The sequence below is a fragment of the Porites lutea genome, chromosome 4, assembly GCF_958299795.1.
Source record: "Porites lutea chromosome 4, jaPorLute2.1, whole genome shotgun sequence".
In the NCBI taxonomy this organism is placed as follows: Eukaryota; Metazoa; Cnidaria; class Anthozoa; order Scleractinia; family Poritidae; genus Porites; species Porites lutea.
In genome coordinates, this window is record NC_133204.1 from 47,416,686 (window position 1) to 47,442,063 (window position 25,378).

At 39.2% G+C, this 25,378-nt stretch overlaps 3 protein-coding genes across 3 annotated transcripts; 2 read left to right on the top strand and 1 right to left on the bottom strand.

Annotated features, from left to right (window-relative positions):
* The first annotated feature begins 216 nt into the window (after positions 1–216).
* LOC140933861 (guanine deaminase-like) lies at positions 217–5,309 on the top strand. Its single transcript, XM_073383522.1, has 3 exons — positions 217–429; positions 3,607–3,775; positions 5,042–5,309. Exons 1-3 carry the CDS (start codon positions 294–296, stop codon positions 5,265–5,267), a joined length of 531 nt encoding a protein of 176 aa, XP_073239623.1. The 5' UTR covers positions 217–293; the 3' UTR covers positions 5,268–5,309.
* A 170-nt stretch (positions 5,310–5,479) lies between these two features.
* LOC140933860 (ras-related and estrogen-regulated growth inhibitor-like) lies at positions 5,480–11,533 on the top strand. Its single transcript, XM_073383521.1, has 4 exons — positions 5,480–6,560; positions 6,755–6,811; positions 10,180–10,253; positions 10,768–11,533. The coding sequence occupies exons 1-4, from the start codon at positions 6,470–6,472 to the stop codon at positions 11,275–11,277; spliced, it is 732 nt and encodes a 243-aa protein (XP_073239622.1). The 5' UTR covers positions 5,480–6,469; the 3' UTR covers positions 11,278–11,533.
* A 1,148-nt stretch (positions 11,534–12,681) lies between these two features.
* Positions 12,682–17,423, bottom strand: LOC140935974 (ras-related and estrogen-regulated growth inhibitor-like). The gene is made up of 4 exons (XM_073385554.1): positions 17,242–17,423; positions 15,938–15,994; positions 14,214–14,287; positions 12,682–13,345 (listed from the first exon to the last, which is right to left on the bottom strand). Exons 1-4 carry the CDS (start codon positions 17,333–17,335, stop codon positions 12,860–12,862), a joined length of 711 nt encoding a protein of 236 aa, XP_073241655.1. The 5' UTR covers positions 17,336–17,423; the 3' UTR covers positions 12,682–12,859.
* Between the last annotated feature and the right edge of the window lie 7,955 nt (positions 17,424–25,378).

The window sequence follows — 25,378 nt, forward strand, 5'->3', positions numbered from 1 at the left end:
TGGCCTCACTTCCGGTTGACGTTGGTCGCTCAAAAACGTCTTTGCTTAAGTTCCCTTATATCCGCGCGATGGTTACCGCCTTTAAAGTAAAAGTTAATAGTAAAAGTCATTCTTGTCTCGCACGCAACGCTCCCTCTCTTCTCAAGAAGGAAAAGTGTTGCGTGACGAGAGTAGAAACAAGAAATAGCCTGGACACGAAATCACGAGTTCTAAGATACTCATGCATCGTTACATCTTCATCGACGGATCCATCGACGTCCTTTGTCGCCGCTTTCAAGTATTCAGATCGTAATATGTCTTCGTACAAACCGACTGAAGAAGAAAAAGAGCGATTTATGAGCCGAGCGATCGAGCTAAGCGACGAGGGACCGTCGAAGGGACATGGCGGACCTTTCGGAGCCGTGATTGTGAAAGGAGGCAAAATAATCGGTGAGTAAGATTTAGGCAGCCTTTAAAAATTGTAGTCGCCAGGCGATTTTAAACCAATGAAATGTGGATTGTCGGTAATACAGTATTTATCCATAGTCTCCTTTTTATCTTTGAAACCTATTTTTAAGATTAGTCCTCAACGAAATTGCATAATTGCGTGACGGACATAACCCGTGATCACTGGATATACGGGTTGGAGTGTGAATGGGGGGGGAAAATAGAGTGTTTTCACTCCCGTGGCCAGCATCTATGCAAATTTATTGGAACAAAAGAAAGCGTTTGCATAAGAAAAGAGTTCAACTCCCAAAGGATTAGTTTGGGACACCAACATGGCCGCTGTCAGGTCATGTGAAAACACTCTATACTTTATGTATTTTATCCGGCCCTTAAATTAAATTTTTTAGTACAATTTGGACCGTATGACCTTCCCTTAAATTTCTTCTCAGTCTACGGCCAAAATACGAACGACGAGTTGCGCTCAAGGGCTTTTGCATTATTTTTATTTTGGTGGGGTTTTTCCGCGGGGGCACTGAAGGAATTTCTGGGTGGGGATGTGCCGCTGGGAGCCTGGAACCCTTAACCTTTACCAGAGCTAGTTCAGCTGAATTTTGCTACCCTATACTAGAGTAAACTCCCCAAATCCCGCTATCCTAGAGTAGTTGTGTACCTAGTCTAGATGAAATCTTCAACCAACTGATCAGTTTCCTGAAAAATGATACCCTATTGTAGAGCCAAACCCTCTGATTTATATACCCTATCCTAGAGTAAACTGCTTGAAAACCATACCCTTCACAGCAGCACATACCTATATAGCCCATATATGGCAGTACCCCGCCCGGGGGGGGTTTGCAATATTTTTTTTCACAGACCGTATAAAGCGGTTTGCAGTTTTGTGTAAGTTTTTATCGCGGTAATCAGAAAACACAGTGATTTGCTTCCAGATGTTTTGTTTAAAGGACAGTTTAGCAAGTCCTAGACATGTCAGTCTGCTAATCTCTTTGTGTCGTCACGCAATGCTCCTCCATGTGGGGAGGAGCATTATGTGATAACACTGAAATGGTCTAAAGTCTTGTGGTTTGTTATTTAAGGCTTTTTCGGTCAATACCTTTCTATGATTAATAACATTAATTATCCAGTGATACGTGAAGCCCTAGCCCTAAATTTTGAAGATCCACCCACCCAGAAATTTTACTATAAATACTCTACTAAGCTCCCACTCCCTCTCAAATAAGCCCCCCCTATAATAGCTCCCCCCCCCCTTTTCAGGGAAGAAAGTTAATAAGCCCTCCCTCTCTATTAAGACCGCCCCTCCCCTCCCCTAATTATTCTTCTCTTGCTAATAAATGAGAGACTGTATTAATCAATTGTGACTGTGAAACTTCCTGTGGACTGATCTGGGATGGTTTATTTATCAACTGGGAGTTCAGATTTGATTTGATCCTCAGCTGCTAGCCTGTGAGCAAGCTCTCCGGGGTGCTCTGGTGGTGGGGTGGGAAAAGGAAGGAGAGTCTCAGGAATTTGAATTCCACCTCCAATTCCCCTGTGGCTCCCCTTCGACTGAGCTGTCAGATTTCTGCCAATCAGTGCAAAGCAGAAATGAGTGCGAATGTAAACAAACATTGAAAAACACGTGCGAAGGGTAATGGCGTCAATACTAATGTCATCGCCACCAATCAGCATTTCACATCGGCTTTTTTGATGGGGCTATTCAAATTCCAGAGACATTATTGCAAGCTCTTCTTCCCTTTCCCACCCTGCCACCAGAGCGTGACTGAGAGCTTGCTTGCAGGCTACTCAGCCTCATGACCTCCAGCCTTCTTGTCCTTGAGCTTCTCCACTTTGTGTTCTAGTTCTTTAAAGAGAACTGATATCATCGTCCCTTCTAAATTAAATAAGCCCTCCCTATCAAAAAAGCCCCCCCCCTAAAATGGGCTTGAAATAATTAAGCCCCCTGGGATGCTTTTTACCTTCTTGAGCAGCAAAGGGGTGGAGAACCCTTTTATTTTGCATCTGAGATAAGAGAAGAAACATGCTTTTTCTCTTGCTTACCACACCACTTTTTTTGTGAAGAAAGAAGGAAGAGCCTCTGTAGTTAGTTTAACGACTGACATTGTGCCCCAAAGTTTACAGTTACAGCCGTCCAGTCACACTGGATATGGTGTTATTCTGCAGAAAAAAGCATGAGAAAAACTTACAGGTGAACTGCTAGATTCCAAAGGCTGTAGTGGATTCCATTTCCTCAAATCTAAGAAATAAGTATCACCATTCTAGGAAGTCTTTTTACTTAGGAGAGGGGTGTGCTTGTTGCACAACCCATGATCTCATGAGTCCCTCACCCTCTCAGGCAATTCATAGCATTTCTAGTGCTTGCTTGGGAGGGTAGCCTGCGAATACAGCCGTTTCTCCTTGCTCCTCGCTGCTTACAATTCACCAGGAGGAACGTCTGCGACTGAGCGACAGAAATTCCATACTGATGATGTAAAATCTGTCCGGAGTCTGGTCGGGAGCTCTGATTGGTCGATGAAGTAGTTTTATTGTTTTACCTTTTTTTTTTATGAATGACAGACAATAGATAAAAGGCCTCAAAGGTCAAATGTAAGCGTGATGAATCTACTACAAAAACAGTCAATATATTTCCTAGAATATATTCCTCTTTAGAAAAAGTATCTGAGTTTTGCTGGAGCTCGTTCACAAAAGATCACAAAACTTTACCATAATCGACCAGGAGTAACATAAACTCAAACAAATTTACATTTGGAACTCCATGACTACCGGATTTATTATGTAAACATTGATCTATGTCATCAGTATGGAATTTCTGTTGCTGAGTTGCAGACGTTCCTCCTGGCGAAACGTTCCTGGCGGCGAGGAGCTTGGAGAAACGGCTGTATTCGCAGGCTAAGAGATAGGGTGCTCTTCAGAAAATTCAAATAGAGAACCACTCTTGGCAGGGCTATATCAGGCTTTCTTTGACCCCTAAAGGAGACCTTACTGTACTGACCTAAAAATGTCGGCGTTTAGTCCAAAACATTCTCGGTGAGACCTACATCTCTAAGTGAGATGTTGAGCATCACCATTACTTTCGTATATGAATCTCCCCTGGGAAATTGTGCCGTCAGGGCAGATATGAAATGCTGGTAAGTAAACAGAGTGTAAAAACTACATGACTGTTTTCAGGTGAAGGTTACAACAGAGAAAGTATAGACTGTGACCCTACTGCTCATGGAGAGATGACTGCCATCAGACAGGCTAGTAAGAACATTAAATCGTGCGACCTGAGTGGTTGTGAGATTTACACAAGCTGTGAACCTTGTTCAATGTGCACGTCAGCTATCTGGCTTTGTAGGTGAGTTCTAGTATTAAAAGGGTTATTCTAGAGAGACAAAGGTTATCCGTGTTTTGTTTTGTTTGTAGTCACTGCTGCTGTATTTACTCCAACAATCACAAATAGAACTGAAGCTGCAAGGTTCTTCTACTGTTGTCACGTAACATGTAACAGGAGTTACCCCTCTTTTGTTGTTGTCGTTTTTTTTATGAAGCCCTCGTTAAGTTTCGTGTACCTGTATTCAGAGTGTTCTAATACGAGGCCATCTCCGAGTTCCAAAAATTCTCACTCTCAGAAAAAGGCAAAGTGCAAAACTTTTCTTTTGAAAATGAGTTTTAATTTGCACGAGAACCAATCTCGACCCAGAACTCTTCTGCACATGTAGAGGAGAGAGATCAAGAGCGCATTCCCAAACCCGTAAGCACTGGGGTCGAGAATGCACGAGAAGAAAAAATCATTTTTTGTGTTAATGCCTTCGTACTGAGCCTCGCTTTGAAGCAGAGACTTGGAGCAACGCTGAAATGGCCTATTCAGCAAGCACTGCTCCTACTAGTTAGAATGTGCATAAATTAAAAGGTATTGGGCGCTGGGTCCCTACCCTGCAGCAAAGCTTTTTCTTTTGCTTGCCCGATATTGGCGTATTCGAGAAAGACTCTGCATGAATCGAGTAAGTTCTTTGTTGAGCATGCGTTGCATGTTGCTAGGATAGAACTTCAAACCCATGCTTGGTACAGCGGGCTCTGTTATGAACATCGGTTTATCAATCAACGGATGCTCGCACACAAAAACCCAGTTTGACGAGAGAAAACAAGGGGTGATTACCATTTGACAGAAAATTTCGTTAATTCCGGATTGAAGGTAAATAGTAATGTCACTTTTCGGAAGTTCCAACCGAAAATTGAGGAGTACGTTTTGAGGTAGTCCGTTCGTTCCGGTCAATACGAACCAAACGGAAAATGCTACGTAGACTCACGCTACACAAATTCGCCCCTTTTTTGGATTCAAACCGTAACGGATGTGGCAATTCTGCGGTAAACTGGTAAATCGCTTATCATTATGCTTTCGACACCCAACCGAATTTTTCTGTCAAATAGTAAGCACCCAAGATTGACCAGTCTAGATGTTCGGGCTGCGGTTACTTCAAAGGATTGCGTGATTCAGGCAAAGCCTCCCGGCTTTCTCCGCCTCGATCAAGAAGAGGGCAAAAGCAGGCTCTGCTCCGGCGCAGGGTGGCACTGGATTTGCGTTTGAAAATGCTTTTTCCTTTTTCACAATCTATTTTCTTAGGCTGGATCGCGTTTACTATGGTAATCGGTTAAGTGATACCCAGGACATTATGGACTTGACTCCTCTTGTCAAAGATGTCGCTACTCCTATTGATCAGCGGTCTACTCCAGGAGAGCAAATCAAAAGCAAGAGCAGGCAAGCGAAAGACGTCATTATAAAGTGGGCCAATAATCCAAACCTTAACGAATATTTGTTAACGAAGATGAAAGATGAAAAGGCACAATAACGTACCGAACGATATCTACCTGACTAAGACAGATGATCGGCCACCCAGCTACTATGAGAGCGTAGATAGTTTCAAAATCTTCTCTTGACTGTGATCCCAAACCTGAATAAAGTAAAGTTACCTTTCTTAGAAAGAGAGAAGTGTGCAATTCCTGAAATTGAATTTCGATATGTTTTTGTCCTCATACACCGTCCGGGGGCTTGGACTTTGGACCGTTCGCGTTTACCTTTAACGCCGAATCCATTTTATTTAAAAAATGGGATACTCGTAGATGGGTTTGAACAATGGAAAATAAATTTTTTTTTTCAGAAAATTCCGATTGGGAAAACAGGATTTCTTCAGTTTTACGAAGAGAGAATGATTATCTTTTGATTTTGTAGATCTTAGGACTTACGTACGTGTCTTTCGGAAACTTTAGACTGGATTGACCCGCCGAAAGGTGTTGTTGTTCAACCGAAGGGATAACTACTTTCTCGGTTTCATTGCCACGCAACATGCAACATACTCGCCCCTCTTTTGGGCTCAAACCCCGTGTAAGAGAAAAAAAATTCGATGAAAAGGTAATGCCACTGGGCACCCCAACCGGATCAGTTCAATGGTAAGCGTCATTCAGAATCTATTTAAAAAGGCTGCGAATAAATATAGCGTTAGACTGTAACAAAGGAAGTGAAAAGGGAAAGCGACATTCAGTTTAGCTCATATAATGCAGACCGGAATGAAAAGACAGTCCAAGTTTCCGTAAATTGACCTTACCATTAACTTTACGCCTGCAGTTTTGTTGGCTTAATGGTAAGCATCTAATTAGGTTTCAAGTCACATTTATCTAGCCAGTCACTAGCCAAGCTCGTTTGACAAGGTCGTGAGGGTATGTAAACTTTATAAAATATGCCCAGAAAGGTAGTTGATGTGTTGTTACTATTAATCTCCATTTGACCGTGTGTCATTTAAGTGCCTGTCAGCTTTACTAAAAAACGGAAACTGAAATGATTCTGAATGAATTTCGAAAGCGTCCTTAAAATCTTGTGTTTGGTGCTGTTCACTTAAAGTGAACGTCGTGTAAACTGAGATCAACTCTTTTGTTTCTAGGACAAACAATGATACAAGAAGTCACACGATACAATGGTGGCAAATTAACACATAATTAATTTACACCAGCAAGAAGAGCTAGTCGACTCACATCTCGGTCGTACGCAAATTTAAACATGAACACTGCACAGACCAGCCGCTTGGGGGAAAATAAACCCATTTTAGTAAAACTTGTTCTTGTAGGAAAGCTCGGTGTTGGAAAATCAGGTAAAGACACCTCATTGCAGTTGAAGTGTTTAACTTTCTTGAGATCTTTTAACATTTTATGGTGCTTAACTATTTTCCATTGCCTTTGTTGTCCATGTTGTTTTAAGCACTCGTCTGTTTTTCTCAACGTAGCCTATAAACACTATTCATATTTTTGATATGTTAGTATGCTTACATCTTCTGTATTTTCATAGCTATGATCGTGCGGTTTCTAACGAAAAGATTCATTGGGGAGTATGACCAAAACATTGGTAAGTTGACTATAGTTTGCTATGTGTTTGTTTTGTGAACTCTCTAATGGAATCCGGCGACAAACATCTCAACTAACCGTAAACTCTCATTGTAAAGCGCTTTAATGGAAATGCCTCCTATCTCTGTTTACACATGAACACATTTATATCTTTCAAACTTATCCTGGGTTATGAAGTGCCGGCCGCTCGGCATAGCAGTTTGTTATTAAGTAAGTGGATTTACATATGTGATTAACAACCTCATGCACAAAATGAAATGCCCTGTTCTAAAAAAGTGAATTTTTTTACCCCAATTCTACAATAGGTTTACAAGTCTCTTAGTATGCTTTTAGTGAATTTGATTTCTAAGAAGAAAGACTGAGTTTGTGCGAAAATGGCCTATGAACTCTGAAAAACGAAGGCAAAGTGATCGAATGGATGCATACGTACAAAGAGAAAATAAATATGATTTGGTCAGTTTTAAGAGATTAGGAACAGACCGTGTTGGTAAATAGTTTATTTTTGACATCAAAGCTTGAGGTAAAGTAGTTTGAAAGATTGAAATAGTGGCGGTTGTAAAGTTCTTGGCAACTAACGGCACGAGTGCCCCGGCTACGCCATAAGCGTATTTTGTACAACGCGATTTTACTGATTCCCTAGCGACTGAGCTACGCGAAAAAGGTGCTGTATTGAGGCTGCAAATTACAGCAACTTTACTAAGCAGGTTTCAGTGGCTTACAAAGAACAAGTGGATTAACTAAAGTGTTAAAATATGAAAATTAATATTGATTTTACATCTTTTAAGTGTCGGGCTGTGATTTCTGGCAGCTTACTTTCAATGAATAAATGACCACAAATCGCGTGCCTAGCTCAGAGAACACTAATATTGATACTATCGAAAAATAAACCGACTATCGATAAGAAACCACCTTATCTATATGTTTCCTTTGCATTAAAGCAGAATTGTCTGATTTGTCACTCGGTTATAAACCACAATATTTGAATAAGATATGCAAAAGATTATCATGTAGTCTGGTTCATAGCCGATTAATGTTATGAGTTTGGCATCTCATAGTAACTGTTACTTTCTGGGGAAAAAACACAGATTCAGAAAAGAAGCTCACACTTTTTCGAGGTTAGTGCATCCATTTGTAACTGAAAAAGAGTTTCTCTTACACAGATTTTTTCTTACCAAAAATAGCTCGAATTGAACAAGGCCAGCCAGGTCCGGACCATACATTTCCCGTCTGAGAAACCGCGTGGAGGTTGTTTGTTGAAATATCAATATTTGTTTGAAAAACAGCTTTCACTTAGAGCCCCGTCTAAAATTCTGGCGGAAAATACTCTGACTGTTATCATGCAGGACTTGATTTGATTGTTTGTTTAATAGGCACTTTTTATTGTGCTAGAAGCCTTCCGTGCCTCCAAACTCTACCTGAAATGATATAATCTTTTCGCTGTTTGGAAACTTGAAGGACTCTTTACAAAAAAATGTAACTCTTACATTCAGCATAACGCACTTGACTGGGACACACAGTCTTTAAAAGGGTACCTTTTTCTGGCAAGAGTTCAAAAGCTGAGTAGTTCCGGGATCTTTTGAGTCCAATGAGTAACAAGAAAGGAGCCAAAAGCTCGGTGTTATTCGTGGTGAAACCGATAGTCTGGACCTTTCACAGTCATCGCTGCAAAGACACGCATTTAATGGCCCTCCAAGCTATAGTATTTTAACTTTTTCTCAAGGGACTGAAAAGTTGTTGTAGGCGAAGTGTTTTCCTTCAAGTGTTATAATCAATTAACTTACTCTCGTAGTTTGCACACAAATCACGAAACACAGCTAGTGCCCCAAAAAACCGATCCTGATAACACGAATAGAAGATCAAGACAAAGTAACAATTGGTTTTATTTTTTTGGTTCTGATATTTTAGTTTGAAACACAAACAATGAAAAGGACAAAAACACAAATGCCAGCCCTAAACTACTCTTCGTGCAAGCTCTCTCTAGCTAGAGACGCGTGCGAGCTCTTCCAGCTAACTCTACCCCTGTCACGAGACGAGAGAGCTTGCTTGTAAGCTGACTGATATATTTTGTCAGAGGTTAATGTAATGACTCTTGTAAAAATATCGATAAAGACACACAGCTAAAAGGTAAACAAAGTAAATGCAAGTAAATGCAAGTAGTATCGGCTTTGCAACAACAGAGTGCTTACATTTCAATATTTTTTCCAATATTTTACGTAATAAAACTCTCTCCTAAAACAGATGATACATTTGGGTCAGGTTTAATGTGTTCGTCTTTTATAAAAGAGATGTACTTCTAAAAGAGTCATCTAAAAGGAGTGGAAAAAGGCAAGGAGCAACTCTAAAGTATCCTTATCAGCGAGGCTGGGGTGTCTGTCTATAGAGGTGTCTTTGTATCATTGATTATTCATATTATTTCTGAGGTTCAAATGAAGGCTTTTTTATAAATGTCGTAGTAAAATACTCCAGCATTTTACTGAGCTCGATAATATACCGAGAAACTGAGCAAGTAAAGTGCCTGAATAGCTCTCATTACGTAATTTTGTGTCGTAGTTACTAGCTCTAGCTCTAACTATGCTCTAATGTACTTGTGAAATTTGAAAGAGCTTTAATTTCACGATTTTGATTCATTATCTTTCAAGGCACAACGATAGGTTTAGTTGGCGGATGTGAGGAGAGAGTTTGCTTGGCGGGTGCGTGTTGAGGTTGCGGTTCGAGGCTGTGTGTACGGATAAAAATCGTTGGTGTAATTTGTAAGTTTAAGCTTTACTCTACCCCAGAGTCTAGTAAGCTGGCAAAGGAACAACATGAGTACATAACATACTATGTTAAAAATATGTCGACTTTTAATAGAGCGAGAAAATCAGCGTAGTTTATTCCCTGACCAATGAGAATACGAATAAATCAAACAGATCTCACAGTTACTTCTTGCCGCGAATTAGCGAATGAAAACGCGACCGGGTGAATCACGAATAAGCTGATTGGTAAAGAAAGTGGCGGGTGATTTGTCAGCCAATCACAAGTAAGAAATTACTTCAAAAATTCGAAAGTGTAGGTTGAAATTGCTCTATATATCACCTAGCCTGCGAACACAGACGTATTTCCGGTCTTCGCTTCTCTCCACCCGAAAATAAGGCTATATATCACCCCTAAATTGAGGATTTACTGGTAATTTTAACATAAGCCCTAGAAATCATGCAGTTGAAATTGTTCCAGGACGACCATCCAATGCTTCAAATTCTGGCAACAGAATGAGGACGCATTCCGCTCGCCGTAAACGACGCGTTGAACCCATATCTTTCGTTATCGTTCGGTCTGACAATGCTTGAGTACAGTCTTAGACGTTTTTAAACTGAAATGTTTTTATCTTAGGTTTAATGTATCATTATCATAAAAGGCTGGAAAATCAACAAGTGCGAGTAGAAATTCTCGAGTCTGGAGGCAAGGTTAGTTAACCAAAAAATATTTCCTATTTTTGACTAGTAAATGATTGTTGTGGTGTATTGCTACTATGAAACTAAAATAAATAAATAAATAAATAAATAAATAAATAAATAAATAAGTAAATAAATAAATAAATAACGATTTAGAGGTAGCCGTCCACATAGTGGTTCTTCGTCTACCAGTTCCTGGTCGAATTGAAATTTGGAAATGTTGGTTTTTGAGGAGAAGGGAAAACCGGATCACCAAGAACCAACAACAAACTCAACTCACATTTAGCGTCGACACCGGGATTTTAACCCAGGCCACAATGATTGGAGGCGTGTGCTTTCACCACTGCGCCATCCTTGCTCCCCTCTCTCTGCGAACTTGATGTTAACCAGTTATTAACCAGCTTCCGTGTTCATAGAACCTATATAATAGCAAAGGTTATACAGCTCTATGGGATGTTTACTTCCGGGTGGTCTGAATGTACATGGTCTTTGAACGAAACTGAAGTTATTTTACTGTATTCATCAGGACTTTATTGAGAGCAGTGATGTCCACACTTTGTGGGGAGATGTGTTTTTGTTGGTGTACGCTATTAACGACCGCTCAAGCTTTGAAGAACTGATCCCACTGAGACAACACCTAGAGAAAGTTCGAGCGGCTGATAAACCGCTTGTAGTACTGATCGGTAACAAGAAGGACACAGAAAATGACAGAGAAGTCGGCAAACAAGAGGGACTTCAGTTTTCCAAGGAAAATAACTGCTCGTTTTACGAAATCTCCACAAAAGCAAGCTACGAAGACGTCGAAAATGTGTTCTCTGAGGCAATACGAGACATCGCGCGACATAAAATGACACAACGGGCTTTAAACGGGGTAAAACAAACTTCTCACAACAAGATTATGGAAATTGTCGAAAAGAACGTGGGGAGAAACAGAGCTATGTCAAGCGTGAAAGAAACCATCGACGAATACTGTGCAACGAGGTCTGAAGAACTCTCGCAGGACTTCTCACGTGATCGACGCAATACTTTTACATAGAGCGCTTTTAAGTTTGAGTGTGTATGGTACTCCTGTGATTTATTTGGGTTGACTTTTTTTACACTTTACACTTAAATGGCTTAAAGCATTTGAGGAACAAGGATTAACACAGTCGGTTAGTGCACGGCCTCCTGTTCGGGAGCCGGCTCTGAATTCTATTCCCAGTTGTGAGTACAGATCCTTGTTTGTACTTCATTCCTTTCCGTGTAGCTTTAACTAGCTTTAAATACCTGTTAAACGGAGCACTGATGGAAAATCAAAGGGAAGGAGCGGGGGAGGGGGAGGGGGGGGGGTGGGTTTGTGGGGTAAAATGAGCGCATACCGCCGTTCTCGGGTTTAGCCAATCAGAAGAGACAGAAGAAGTGAGTCTTAAGTATCCCAAGGTCGCATTCTGGTCGGAAAATACTGAATACTGATTTGGTGTAACCAGACAACACCGTTTGTAGCCTGGAACGTCTGGTGTCTTTAGAACATACAAAGAGGAAAGAGGAACGGATAAGATTACGGAGATTTGTACGGTCAAGTTATCTTGACTTAACCGTGAAAAATGCTGAGTTCCAGTTTTAACTGGACAAATAGCATCAGCTTTTCGCGTGGAAAAGGTCTTTTAAAGAAGGTCAAATGAGTAACCGTAAACCTAGTAAGTACCAGAGAAAGAACCACGCCTTACTCTACAGTTTATCCTGCCGGGTTATGCCGAATTCTGGTGTTCCTTTGAGACCTTTGAATACACAGTATTTCAGTTGAGAAGTCTCTATTCTTCCTTCCCTCCTGGGTGGAGAAGATTTAGTAGTAAACATGTTAACTCTAGATAGTAATTATATTCAATACACAATCTTGAGAAGGTCATTTATTTCGCATTAATTATCCACAGGATTAACGACTCGCAGCTACAAATTCTGTGAACAGCTTCCATGCTCTGCACGCTGTATTGGTTGTATTCAAGACTACATGTCAGGCTTAGTTGTTGAGCGAAGGGTCGGTTAAATGCCACTTACAAGCTAGAACATCTAGTTTTCGATCGACATTGACTTTAGCTTCAACCTACATTGTAGCTTTATTCTGTCCGCTATATACAGTTGTTTACGAAGAAAAAATAACATTATTTACACTAGTATATATGTTAGTTTAGTTTATTAGACCTATACAGCCCGGATCCGGATGTATCATTAAACGATATCGTCAGACGTGAAGTAATTGGTAGGCAGAGTAGAAATGACTGAGTACTGGTAGTATAAATTATCCATATTTCCTTAACAATTAAGTAACTGTACACGATTATAATTTTAATTATAATCGTTATGAGCGATTGTCACTTGAGTGCTGCAATCCTTTAATTAGTAACCAGCTGATAATTGATTCCTACTTGTCATATGGGAGCCCCCCCCCCCCCCCCCCCCAACCCCTCACAGCGGAGAAGCGCGTGCCCCAGGAAGTTAACTACTTCTGATTGGTTAAAAGAAGCTAAGTAACAAAGGGTATTTTACGCAAACTCTAAATGAAGAGAAATTCCGAACAAAATTCGGCACTCAATTAAATCAAGTTCCATTAGCGTTAACGCAATAAATATAATTGTATCTGACTAGCAGGCTGCTGTCTGGACTGACTTCCTTCTAAATGGCATTGTTTTAAGCCCCTTTACTTTCGCCCATGAAGAAGGCGACTTGATTTCCTTGGAAGGAGACAACGCGTTTGGTGGGGTAGGAGAAGGACACGTAGATATCATCGCTGATGAGTCGTGTGATGGATGTGCATTCAGATACTGTCTTAAAATGTCATTAAACATGTTCATAGTCTCCCTGTAATCCTCCGAAATCGATATCTCAAAGAATCCACAGTTTAACGAGTAGGTGAGGCGTGACCCATCTGTTTCGCGTACTTTCCTGAAATGTTCTAGGTCGGTCTTGGTTCCTGCGATAATTATGCTGCTTGAATCGAGTGTTCGGTGTCGCCGGATGTATTTTACAATCTTCCCTGCCTCCTGGAAGCTGGCACGATCCGTTATAGAGTATAGGACAAGAAAAATATCTGCATATGCAATGATATTTTCCATCTTCTCATCAGTGTTCTAAAGAAGAAACAATTTAAATAGACAGCTTAACAGAGTACCATGTACCCAGGATCGCTTTACTCTGTGGTCCTGTTATAACTGTAAAATATTATAGGGCAAAGCTGCCGAGCACTTCACACTACAGAACCTATTGTTACAAAACTGTCGCGAGAGGGTCCAAGATGCAACCAGTGAAAGATGAAATTTCAGTAAGTGTGTGCATTAGCACGAAAACTTAACTAACTTAGGTAATTAACTTAACTAAGTTAACTTAACACTTCATCCTCTTTGTGATATCCTAGCAGTAACCGATAGGTAGGAAGTGCGGGCGAACATGTGTATTTACCTGAGAGATGTGATTTATGGAACCGCTTTCGTAATTGCGTACGTGAATCATAGAAAGCCCTTTTAGTTGCAGTGTCAACAAAAGGAATCGCGGCGGATCATGGGCATGGAAACTGAATTGAACAACACAGTAAACAATACTCGTGTTTAATTCAATGATTTTAGTCACAGTTACTTAGCTACAATTAGCCTGCGAATTAAAAAATGGTGAGGAGCGAGAAGAGGAAGGCAAAGATACAATGAAAACAGTAATGAGTGTCACAAAGCTCAACCTGAAATGTATACAGTTTATAAAGTACCGCTGACCAAGAATTTTCCGCGGGCTCCTCTTGTCGCCCACGATTGCAGACAAAAAGGCGGATCGTGTGAAGGTCAGCTCTCTTTACAGCGGACTGTAGGGACGCGATTTAGAGTTCTGCAATTTATTTTTGCATTGGGATTTAGCTGCTGTCCGTATTACCGGGGTGTCCGTTATAGCGGTATGTTCGCAAGGGGAGAGTTTACTGTAGTCGGGGCTTATGAACGGATCAGGGATATTTACCTTTCCCGCGGTGTCCAAGATGTCTAAAGCAAGGTACTCTCCGTCCACGTCAACGTGGTGTCTGGTTGTTGTTTCTGAGAACAAAAGAGAAGTTATCAGTCATAAAGACAAGAAAAAAAGGAACATAATATTTTCAAATCAAATTCCTTAGGGCGAGACTTTGTCCAGTCGTTGGGACATTTACATCAGAAAAGAATTCTCAAAAGGAACCTGGAGCTGTTTTATATTTTAAAAAGGTATATCATCTCTTAATTTGCAAAATCATCAATTGTTGTGATGGAGGCAAATAAATGGTAGACAGAAAGATCGCACTTAGATAAGACGTATGTGGATCGGGCCATGGTGTCGACCTCATTGCAGTTTATGGTTTACCCAAGAGGTCAGTCTCTTTCACAAGAATTGAAAGCCGTTAGATTGTAGCAAGAGAGAATAATCTCCTGATTGTACACTCCTTCTAGGACAAGTTGCTTAGCACCCAAAATCCTTCACCCTTTCAGACAGCTTCTGGGCTTGACGGTCGAGCGGATCTGCACCACTCACGGCAGTCCAAAAGAAGTGATGACGTCACTTGACGTGAACTGCGTCAAGATTTCAATTAAACTCGCCCTGGATTGTACTAACTACATGTCCATCATGGGATAAAAGCCGTAAAAGTGCCTAAATGGGACAAACTTCTCAAACTCAATACCAAGTGGTCTGCATTTATGAGGATCGCTCCCGCGGGCACTTCGTTCCCATCCTCATTTTGAGCAGGGTATGAATGAGGTTAAACGCAAGATTTATTTCTGTCGGTTCTTTTCTCGTAAATTGTCAAATGTTGCGCTTGTAAGCTCAGTTGCTTTGTTTGATTAAGTCCGTGGTTGTCGTAACTTAACTGCTCAAGTAGTTAACTCTTGCAGTTTCCTTTATACAGCATATGCGTTTCACATGAGTTTGTTTTTCCGCGCGATCCGTTCTCAACTTTAATTTATGATCTTGAGTTCTCTGTGGGAGGCCAAAAATATTTATCCTTTCCGTGGAAGCGCATACCACTCCAGCTGTGAGACGATTTTAGGACAATGTTTATAGTCGTTCTGCCTTTTTCGGGTTTGCCGTTAACAATAAAAAGATTTTGTTTAGTTTAAAAACCGGAACATATGAAGTCTATTGCTGGTTACGTTGGAATGATTAACATGTCCAATTTGCGTCATACATCCATTTACGGTACAAAATCACTTTTACCACAAACCTCGATCCGGTATACATGGCATAATTAATTAGAAACAAGTGTTGCCTTAAAAATTTGGTAACCATGACTTTGAAAGTCAAAAGAACAATTTTTCATCAAAGGTAACTGATAATTTTAAAAATAAATAAATAAATAAATAGATACAGAGGCCAGCAGTTCATCCAGTCAGTTAAAATGGCTTTTCTAAAGCTTTCTAACGCAGAGATGCTATTAAAAAATGTCCGTTTTGGTCATAAATGGCTTCTTCAAAAGTCGGGCCAACGTTTTTAACTTGTTGCTTTTTCCTTTATTGACACCCGATTGGTAATTACTTTACTTTAGTCCTTAGTAAAAACCTTACACTTAATTCAGTGCTTGATTTCATTTCATTCAAGTTATTTTGATGTAATCATTTACGTGTAATTCAGTGAGTTTTTAAAATGAACGGGGGTGTGTTCCGCAATAAAAAAAAAGATAAGAAAAAATGTGGTAAAAAACATTAATATAAAATACTCACCCAGTGTTTGGTCATACTCTCCGATGAATCGCCTGGTTAAGAAACGAACAGTGAGGGCTGAAAAAAAAAATGCGAGTGAGTATCTTTTTGAATGTTTTCCAACTGGAGTAATTACAGATCGGAAAAACAATGCCACTAAAAATTCTCAAAATTTAATTAATCCCATCATCAGAAATGACGGTTCCTTCCTTGGACAAAAAAATTTAAGTGTTAAGTAGGGTTTCCCGTCGGTAAAGTCTTTATGAAGAAGAAAAAATAATTGGATTTGTGTTGCGAACCTCTATTGGATTATTGGCTTAATCTTTTTGCACAAATTATTATTAATGAACATTCAAATTAACCTCTAGTCAAATTATAAGCTTACTCATTGTGGTGTACAATGCGAGAGGTTGAGAGTTATAATGTTTTGACGAGCTAAAATGTAAAAATAACTACAACAATAGTTTTTAGTAACACAATTGTTGGGTGAAAGGGTGATTTATATTTACCGTGAGATACTAGAATTTTCTGCGTTCATTTTTCCTTTAATAACGCTTCAAGCGTTCCATTTTTGACCTTTCCATTTTAGGTTTTTCATTACATTAGAGACCGATACTTTTACGCGAGTTGATGAGTTTGTGTTTCTCAGCTGTCTTTTTTTTTTATTAACCGGTCAGTGTTCGGAATACACTTAGTCTAACAGGGAAATCTAGCCGTATTTCATGTGAACATAGATCTAGCAAATCGAAATAAGACGGACCTCAATCATCAGTTTTTGCTGTAAGTTGTATTTTTTACCAAATTGAAGATTGACGAGCTGAATCAATGAGCTGATATGAAAACTTAATGATACCATAAATACACAATCCACTTAATAGCAGGTATTGATACACTTTAATCATCAAGTGGTACTATATCTCCTCATATTTGCCAAGTGAAAAAAAAAAAAGGTAAAAAAAAGCGGCCCATGCAAATGGAGACCACACAAAAGTACAGCAAGTTTTATCACGTTTTTATCCCAAAATATCAAATGACTGGTCATGTTGATCACACCGCATGATTTGCTGTCTTCTTTCAGCGATTAGTTCTTGCTTCTTTAACAACGTTTTCAATGTTTATAACGTCTTATAGTTCAATATATTGGTTAAAAATGACGAGAGTTAGATTCAGTCAGTTCCCGCCGTTTTATAGCTTTTTATGGTCTTAAAAATGAATCAGTAACGCATCGCGTCTTGAATAAGCGCTAAATGCTATACAGTACTTCAACGCAGGCTGTACAAATCACCGGGGTACATGCTACGCTAAAGTTCAAGTTTCCTCCGTACCTGTTTTTCCTACTCCATCCTGACCCATCACTGCAATCCGAATGTTTCGTAGATTGACCTGTGTGCTAAGGCCAAGTTTTCTTCTTCCCTTCATAGCTTGTCTGCTTGAATCTTTTTCCACGGAGTCTGTTTGAAAAGCAAGCAAGATCCGCTAATGCTGAACACTCTGTTGCTACTAATTATAGTGATCTTTTGTGACTGCTCGCATTGTTTATAACCTGGCTTGAGGCAATAAATTCCATTGATTACGAGAGATTGACCTGCTGAGCGGTCAAGGGTATAATATTGCCTGATTCGAGCGTAAACGTGATATAAGCGGGGAGTATAGTTTTTTTTTATCGTGACCAGTTGTTGGTTAATAGGGAAACTGTCAGTAGTAATATTAAAAGAATTGCTTGTTGTGAGTTTTTATTACACCTTTACAGGCAGTGCTATCTTAACTTTATAAATCACACTGAACACTATATAAGTCACTACTCTTTAGCACCTTGTGACTTTGAAAAGAATGGCCTAATTAAGCAATCATATCTTCATTAATCTTGTGCCACTAACGAAAGAGGGATTAAGTCAAATGCAATGAGATCAGAGAAAAGAAATCTGTGAACAGTTAAATTTGAGGTTGCTTCCGACAGATGTACAACAGTAAACATGGCTCTGATAATCGTGCGAAGCGAACGGCGGGAAAGTACGGTTTATTTTTATGCAAAAAATCCTTACATACTCAGGATACTGCTAACACCGGCGTGTCTACAATTAACAGTGCACTAGAATTTGTATTCATGAACTGATTGTACTTCGCGTGTAGTACGTGCCAATGCTAAGACACGTACAACAAGCAACACTGACTGCAAACGTAAGTCAATTCCACAGTTCTCTTAGAAAGCAACATTAATTCATCAATACCGGATATCCACCAGTACTTATACAGACGGTGACCGTCAAATCTGTTGTGTGGGTTTGCTTTTAATTAGACAGAACAATAGAGCCGTGACGTTTCCACGTGACTAATTCAAAATGCTTTAAGTTTAAAAGATAATTGTTACCCTTTAGCGAGTTTTTCTGTGAGACACTAGAGGATGAGGACAATTATATTATCCTATTATATTATGTTAGCAAGGCACTGTGTCTGAGCTATAAGACATGAACTAGACCTTAATAAAGTTCATTATTAATATTATTATTATTATTATTATTGTTATTATTATCTCTATTATCACAGTCTTTGCTGGTGTTCTTTTTGTGCATCAGCCGGGCGCAAACCATGCACCTAGAGCGTCAGTCACTTATTTTTATTATTATTATTATCATAGTTCATTCACTATTTTCGAAACTTGGTAAGGTTTACTGCAAGAAGGTGATATAATGGCTCGTGATTGACTAAGTTACAATTAAAAGACTTTCTCTTACTAGATAATTGAATCCTTTGTGAAGTTTATTGAAGAATTTTGCTTCTGTGTCGTGTGTGCATTTTTAACTGTGAGATTATAGTATTAACTAGTCTGTGAACAGGCTCTCTGTTTGGGGAAAGGGTGAAAAATCGCGAGGAGAGGGAAGCAAAGGGTGAAAGCCTCTCACCCTTTTAATAAAAGAGATATTTTATCGGAAACGTTGTACTTCGGCTCGGGATCATGAGTAACGAGACTCTGAGAAAAGCTCAAAAAAATACACGTATGAATTAACTGCGTTCGATCTAGTAAATGCTGGATATGGCGTTTCCGAGGGTCCAATTTTCAAACAATTTTTCGGGGGGGAGTATGTCCCCGGACCCCCCTGTATAACTAACGCATTCGGGGCTGATAGTCGGCTTGTTTCTACAGTAATATGGTGCTTAATGCAGTTACAAAGAAAACTCAATACAGTGGACAAAACGAATGATGATACCGAGTCTGGACGAAACAGAAGTTTGAACACCAAATAAACACTACAAAACAAAACTAAACAGTGCCTCTGAAAAAATCGTGAAGTCAATAGGTGATGAAAAGTCTTCGTGAATCATGAATCTAGAAGAAAATTCTTGTAGGAATCATGAATCATCGAGGCAAAAACGACAGGAATCATGAATATCAAAACTCAAATGATTCCGCTTCTACCCCCTATATTTAGCTTGATGAAAGTGAAGCGACATTGATATAAACAGTGTTGTGAAACGTGTTTCAAGGGGATGACACATCTGTAATTATAGAATTATACCATGTGTTTAAAAATGACCTTTTTTAACAGGCGAGTTTACCCCGTATCGAAAACAGACGTACAGGTTACTCGCCCAACAATCACGTCAATTTAGCCCACGTGATGAAGAGCTTCCATATTGCTTTATATAAGATTATAAACTTCAAAAAGAAACTATGGTCCGTAATGAAACGGTATAGTATTGGACGATCAGTCAAATGGTTAAGTCTGTAACTGTTCAGTAAGGCTTGTTTCAAACGTCGTGCTTTTGCTGTGCTAAGCTGGCTCGACTGTAGCTCGAATGCAGCATGACACTAGCACGACTTGGTTTCAGACGTCGCATTTAATTCAGTCGAATAGAACGGCTGTTGCCGAAAACAAAACACAGAAATAAAGAAACGATTTAGCAAACTTTAAATGTATTCTAATGTATTCATAATTTATAATTTGAGTTCGGCACGGCAAGCGCGACGTTTGACTGGTTTGAAACCAAGTCGTGCTACACGGCAGTAGCACGACTTGGTTTCAAACGTCGCGCTACTGCAGTGCTAAAGTCGAATTTAATTCGATCAATGTAGTTCGGCATGGCAGTAGCACGACCTTTGAAACGGGCCTAAGTAGTCCAATTACTGTTTTCTTAGAGCATAAAGGAAGGCAGATATTTTCTCTCAAAGCTTCTAATTTTCTGGACCCTATGGGAATGATTTGTTTTTGTGATCCTGAAAGTGAAAATCAATGCCATTCGCTATCTAGCTTATGTTACAATATTCCCTATATGGCAAAGAGCCTTATTCGGTCGACCAATCGGAATATCAAAAAGCACGTCCTGTACACTTGGTACACGTCAACTGAAACAGCCAGTACGAATCCCTAAGGATGCATGCTAAATATCATTTTTTAGTCAATAATCACAGTTAGTAGTGATAACCATTTCAATAGCCTGCGTGGCAGGCGTTTGAAAGGGAAGGCGCGGGAGAAACGCGAGGGGGGCGCGCCCCTCGCGTTTCCCTCGCGCCCAAAACCCCCTTTCCTTTCCTTTTCAAATGCCTGCCACGCAGGCTTCCATTTCAAAGGCTTCTACTATATCACGAGCCTCCCCTTGAAATAAATAGACGTGACGAAGCTCGTTGATATACGATACTACCTAGTCAGCTACACCAATCACATTCTATTGTTTTAATTTTATACTTTCAAACCCTTAATTACTTGTAACAAACTTTTAGTTTTATCTTCATTTTTCTTTTATTAGCCCCTGAAGAAGTTTGTCTTTCAAACCGAAGTATTGGGCAAATTTGTTGAAATATATTTTTTTGTTTTATTCTTTGTTCACTTCAGTGTTCATCGCCTTGCCGTGGTATTTTGCCGTTTTATATTTAAAAAAAAAAAACAGTTTAACACGAGGGAAAATATTATCTTTTTGCCAAATAGTCAATTTTTCTTTACTAGGACGAACAGGTGAACGTTTTTTTTTACGATTTTTTTATAAAGAATAACGTGATTTCACCGTGTTTTGCTCGACAAGCTAGCCCGTCACAGAGGGCTTTGGATCGTGAAGTTGTTCCAGGGTTTTTCATCTTGAGACAGTTCAAGGTAGAGAGAATTAACTCACTTTTATGACAACAAGTTTTACCTTAGTTCACAGGCATGTACAAGAAAACTCCCGCTGAAGCTCTTTGAGAAAGCAGTGTCTATTTATTATAAACTCAAGTTCAATTTCAAACATTTAATTTTTCATTCTTCATGAAAACATATCTTTCCACATGTTCACATTTAAGAATTCCGTTACTTGAAAGTTTTCATCGATATCAATTCCCAATAAAAATTCAATGACTTCACAGACTCGATCTGCACCATGCGGTGACAACACAGCTCTTGAGCAAAAGTTCAGTTGTTAGATCACGTGACTAGTTTTCCCGCGACATGTACGCAATAAATTTCTCACAAGCGCGGATACTAAACGAGCCATGTTACAACTAATGTCAAAATCATTGCTGAAAGACTATTGCAGGAAACCGATCAAACTTCAAGTAATTTTGGTAGACTTTGGTAAACTTTAACTAAGCATTTATTAAACTTTGACAAAACTTTGGATGAGGTTGTATTTGATTTTGAGTTTGATATTAAAATAGAGTTTAGTCAGTTCAAGAAAAAATTCCTTTCTAGCGCATTTTCTCTTTTTACCTCAAAGAGCATGCTTCACGAACATCGAGGTCGCTATTGGAGGAAAAAGCTCCCGTGAACGATTTTGGAAGAAAAGTTCCCAGTGCCGAGAAATATTGCTGCAAGTAAAATAGGTAATGGCGTCATTTCGTTGCTATGACAACTTCGATGTTATTGTAACCCTGATCATGATAAATTTTCATCTTAGTTTATTGAATACAACCGTGATGAAAATTTTAATTTCCAAATCTTTGTTTATACTGACCCTGAAAAACCTTATCGAGCCTCCTTAATTAATTGCATTAGCTGTAAACAATTTTTAATGCGATAATAACTGACATTTGAATATCAAGATAGATCGCAACCCTCTGGTTATGAATTTGCAGCGATAACATCGAGTTCAAAAACAGAGTAAGGGAAAAGAGACACCCATGGTAGTTTAAATAAGCATCATGTTCCTTTTTAGGCTTGGCTGAGTGATATGAACCCTAGAGTACGTTTTGGGGCTGCTTTTCCATTTGTTTTTGGTGTTAAATCGTTGAAAATTGGTCTGCGCTTCTTGATTGATTTAGAATCATACCTGATAAGATCTAAAACATTTTGAATTCAAAAGAGCCACCGGTAAATATGGGTTTATGCAGACTGTTTTCAGCTCCGACTGAACAGACTACTAAGCTGATAAAAATCGACAAAAGTATTTTAAAGTTGAACTAAGACCGAGTTTTAAGACGATCGGCTGACTCCGTGTTACCGGTGTTGAGGTAGTCCACCAGTTTGCGTCTTGATCTGCGAACAAATTGCCGGGGGCGACGTCAAACAAAAAGCTTACTCGAACCAGTAGGGTGGTGTATCTATCAGTTCCAAATCAGTTTATTTCGCTTTCCACTGTCACTACCTTGTTGTTGTTTTTTACACCCCAGCAAAGCTGCAGTTTAACATTTGTAGTTTGGCACTCGTTACAGCCACTGCGTGTAACAAACAGTTGCCGAATTTCATTGTACATTGACATCAAAAAAGTAATAAAATTAATCCCTTGAACTTACTGTCCAGTTTTCTAGACTCGTAGTCGCTGCGAATAAGCCCTAGTGACCCAGCCACCCGTAAAAGGAATTTATTTACTGTATTTCAAAAGAAAGTGAAATAGAGAATAAATGGCTTGTGAAAGCGCGAAATGTTATCTAGGTGAGTTGAGGCTATTTTCCGAGACGAAATGAAAACCAAATGAACTTATCTGGCGCACTAATATTCGTCTTTCACTATGGTACACAAAAATCAATAATGAGACAAGCGCACAAATGTTTTACATCAGATTTTAGTAGATGATTTTTCGCTCTTCGCGTTAAAGCTTGTTTCTCTTTAAGCTCTCCTTCCAAATCAAGCAGCTGGTTTGGCCAATTGTCAGTCGGAACGAACTAAAAAATATTAGCAAGCGTCCTTACTTCTTTGCCATTCGCTGTGAGGAAGAGAAAGCCAGGTGAACAGTTTTTATAACATTTTGTTCCATTTGATTCTACCAGCACAGGACGTGCACCTTGTAACTCATTAATAGAAAAGCTTAGAAACTAGCACCATTCATTCGACATCATCAATTCTGATTTCAAACTCAGGTAATTATAAGGGAGTAATCATCTGTTTTTTGTGAGCCCTTAATTAAGTCATATCAGCCTACCTTGAATATTTTTCGAAGGCATTCCTTCTCAGCTCTGTTACACTGTCACTGCCTATTTTATGACTATGTATGATTTACATGACAAACTTAGTTACAGTCCCGCCAACTCAGCGTTCATGCCAAAATGTTTCCGGTCAGTGAGGCAAGTGTATCTTTCCCGAATTTTCAATTTTTCACCAGGTGAAGTAATTAAACACACTTCAGTGGTATACAATGGCAGAAGTATTTCAACCATGATTAAAGCCAAGAGCTTATCAAAGTTATCTTATTATAATTACAGAAAGTTCATTTCAATCATTGAAGAGTCCCTTGGCTTTTAAGAAAACATTCCTCTAAATGATTGGTGTTTTTTAAGACAAAAAAAAGCAAACCTAGACATATTTTTTGTCCTTCAAGACATGTCATGTAAGCAATATTTTACCCCCTGGAGTTTTTATCGCTCGTAAAGGGCAAAAGGTATGCGTGAAATGCTACAATATTAACGAACAGTCCATTCTAAATACCTGATGGAGATCCAAATCAAATAGTACTCTTGACTTGTTTGATTCCGCACCCTCGGTATTAAAAATAGAAACCCGTTTGGTATTTTGTCCAAAGTAATGTTGCATTTTGGACAAATCACCATCGGCAAGTGGGGCCAACGAAGAAGCAAAACTCTAGTCGGGCTGCTGTATTTCATGTACGCTGTAGTGATCTTGCAGATGGAATCGCAGCTTTATCGTGATTTAAAATTAGTTTTAATTTAGACGTCACTGTTAGAACTCTCCGGCATGTAATTTTCTTTCACAATTGGCGCTCATTTTGGTTCACTGAATCTTTCAGGAAGGCTTAGTTTTGATCCTTGTAATCATTACAAATAACGGATTTTTAAATAAAATTATTCGACAAAAACATTACTCTGTGAATACCGCTGACTACTCACGATCAAAGACGAAGACGATTTAATGTAAATCCTGCAATCTTTTACCTTCTGTGGAGTGCGACTCTTGGGCTTGGATCAGTAGGAGAATTAAAGTGCAATAGGGGATTTCCTGGCGCTAAAGAATGATTTGATTCTTAGTTGGCAGTATCTCAGTTCTGTCAGTTGTAACAGATTTGTTATTACCGTGTCTGATTGAGCCATATTTGACCACATCCGCCAGAAAAATGTTTACAAGAGAAAATTTCTTGAATCATTGCACGTACGTAATTATCCTTTTCACTGTGCGCTGTCCTTTATGTAACCAGTTCAGCAGTCTCACTGACGATGTCGATTGTTGAACGAGCACATTATATAGAATGATAAAGAAGCAATGATGGAAAAACGTGAAATTATTAGTGTACTCTGACAAATACTGGAACAAGAAAAATAACATGGGCAGGTAATCCTTCCCTGCGAAACTTATAAAGAAACACATCAAACCCCGGCACTCCTACTATATTTTGATTTTGATATTATGCAACCTCTTCTAATGAATAGTAAACTGAAAACGTTAACAATATTAACTCTATATTTATCTTACTTTTGAGATCTATTTACAAGTTACCCCTTTCTTCTTAATTTTAATTGTGTAAATGTTTTTTGATTTGGCCCTGTTTGAGCCGCCATGCAACTGAAGAGAACAGGCCAATACTGACCAGAAAAGGTCATCATCGAATCCGGATGTATAGAAGAATATACTCGAATAATACCGGAAAAAATAATCATCTACTTACAAAAATTTAAACATATCCAGATATAATAAAATCACAGAAATTCTCACCAGTTCAACTGCATGCTCTGTATTGACTGGTTTGAATGGAGTGTGTCTCGCTGTTAAGTTCGTTTGACCGCGAATTCATAATTTAAGGAGCCCGTTCCTCTCCGCCGGTGACAGTAAAGCAAAAATGTAAAGATTTTGGTCTGTTCAGTGATTCCTGGGATAATAGCTGTCTGGCAAATGAGTGATCTCCGGAGGACCTCTGTTAAGCTGAAGTGCTCAATCTTGTACTGGAATGTGATGGCCTATCTTATTAAAATTCTTGTAAGAACAATTGTTTTAGTTTTTCTTTACAAGAAAGAGCTACTTTCATTTATAATTCTCCATTCAGTAGAAGTGTTTTAAAATGCAATTAAGACCATCAATGGGCTAGGATAATCAGAAAAAAAACCTTATTTGC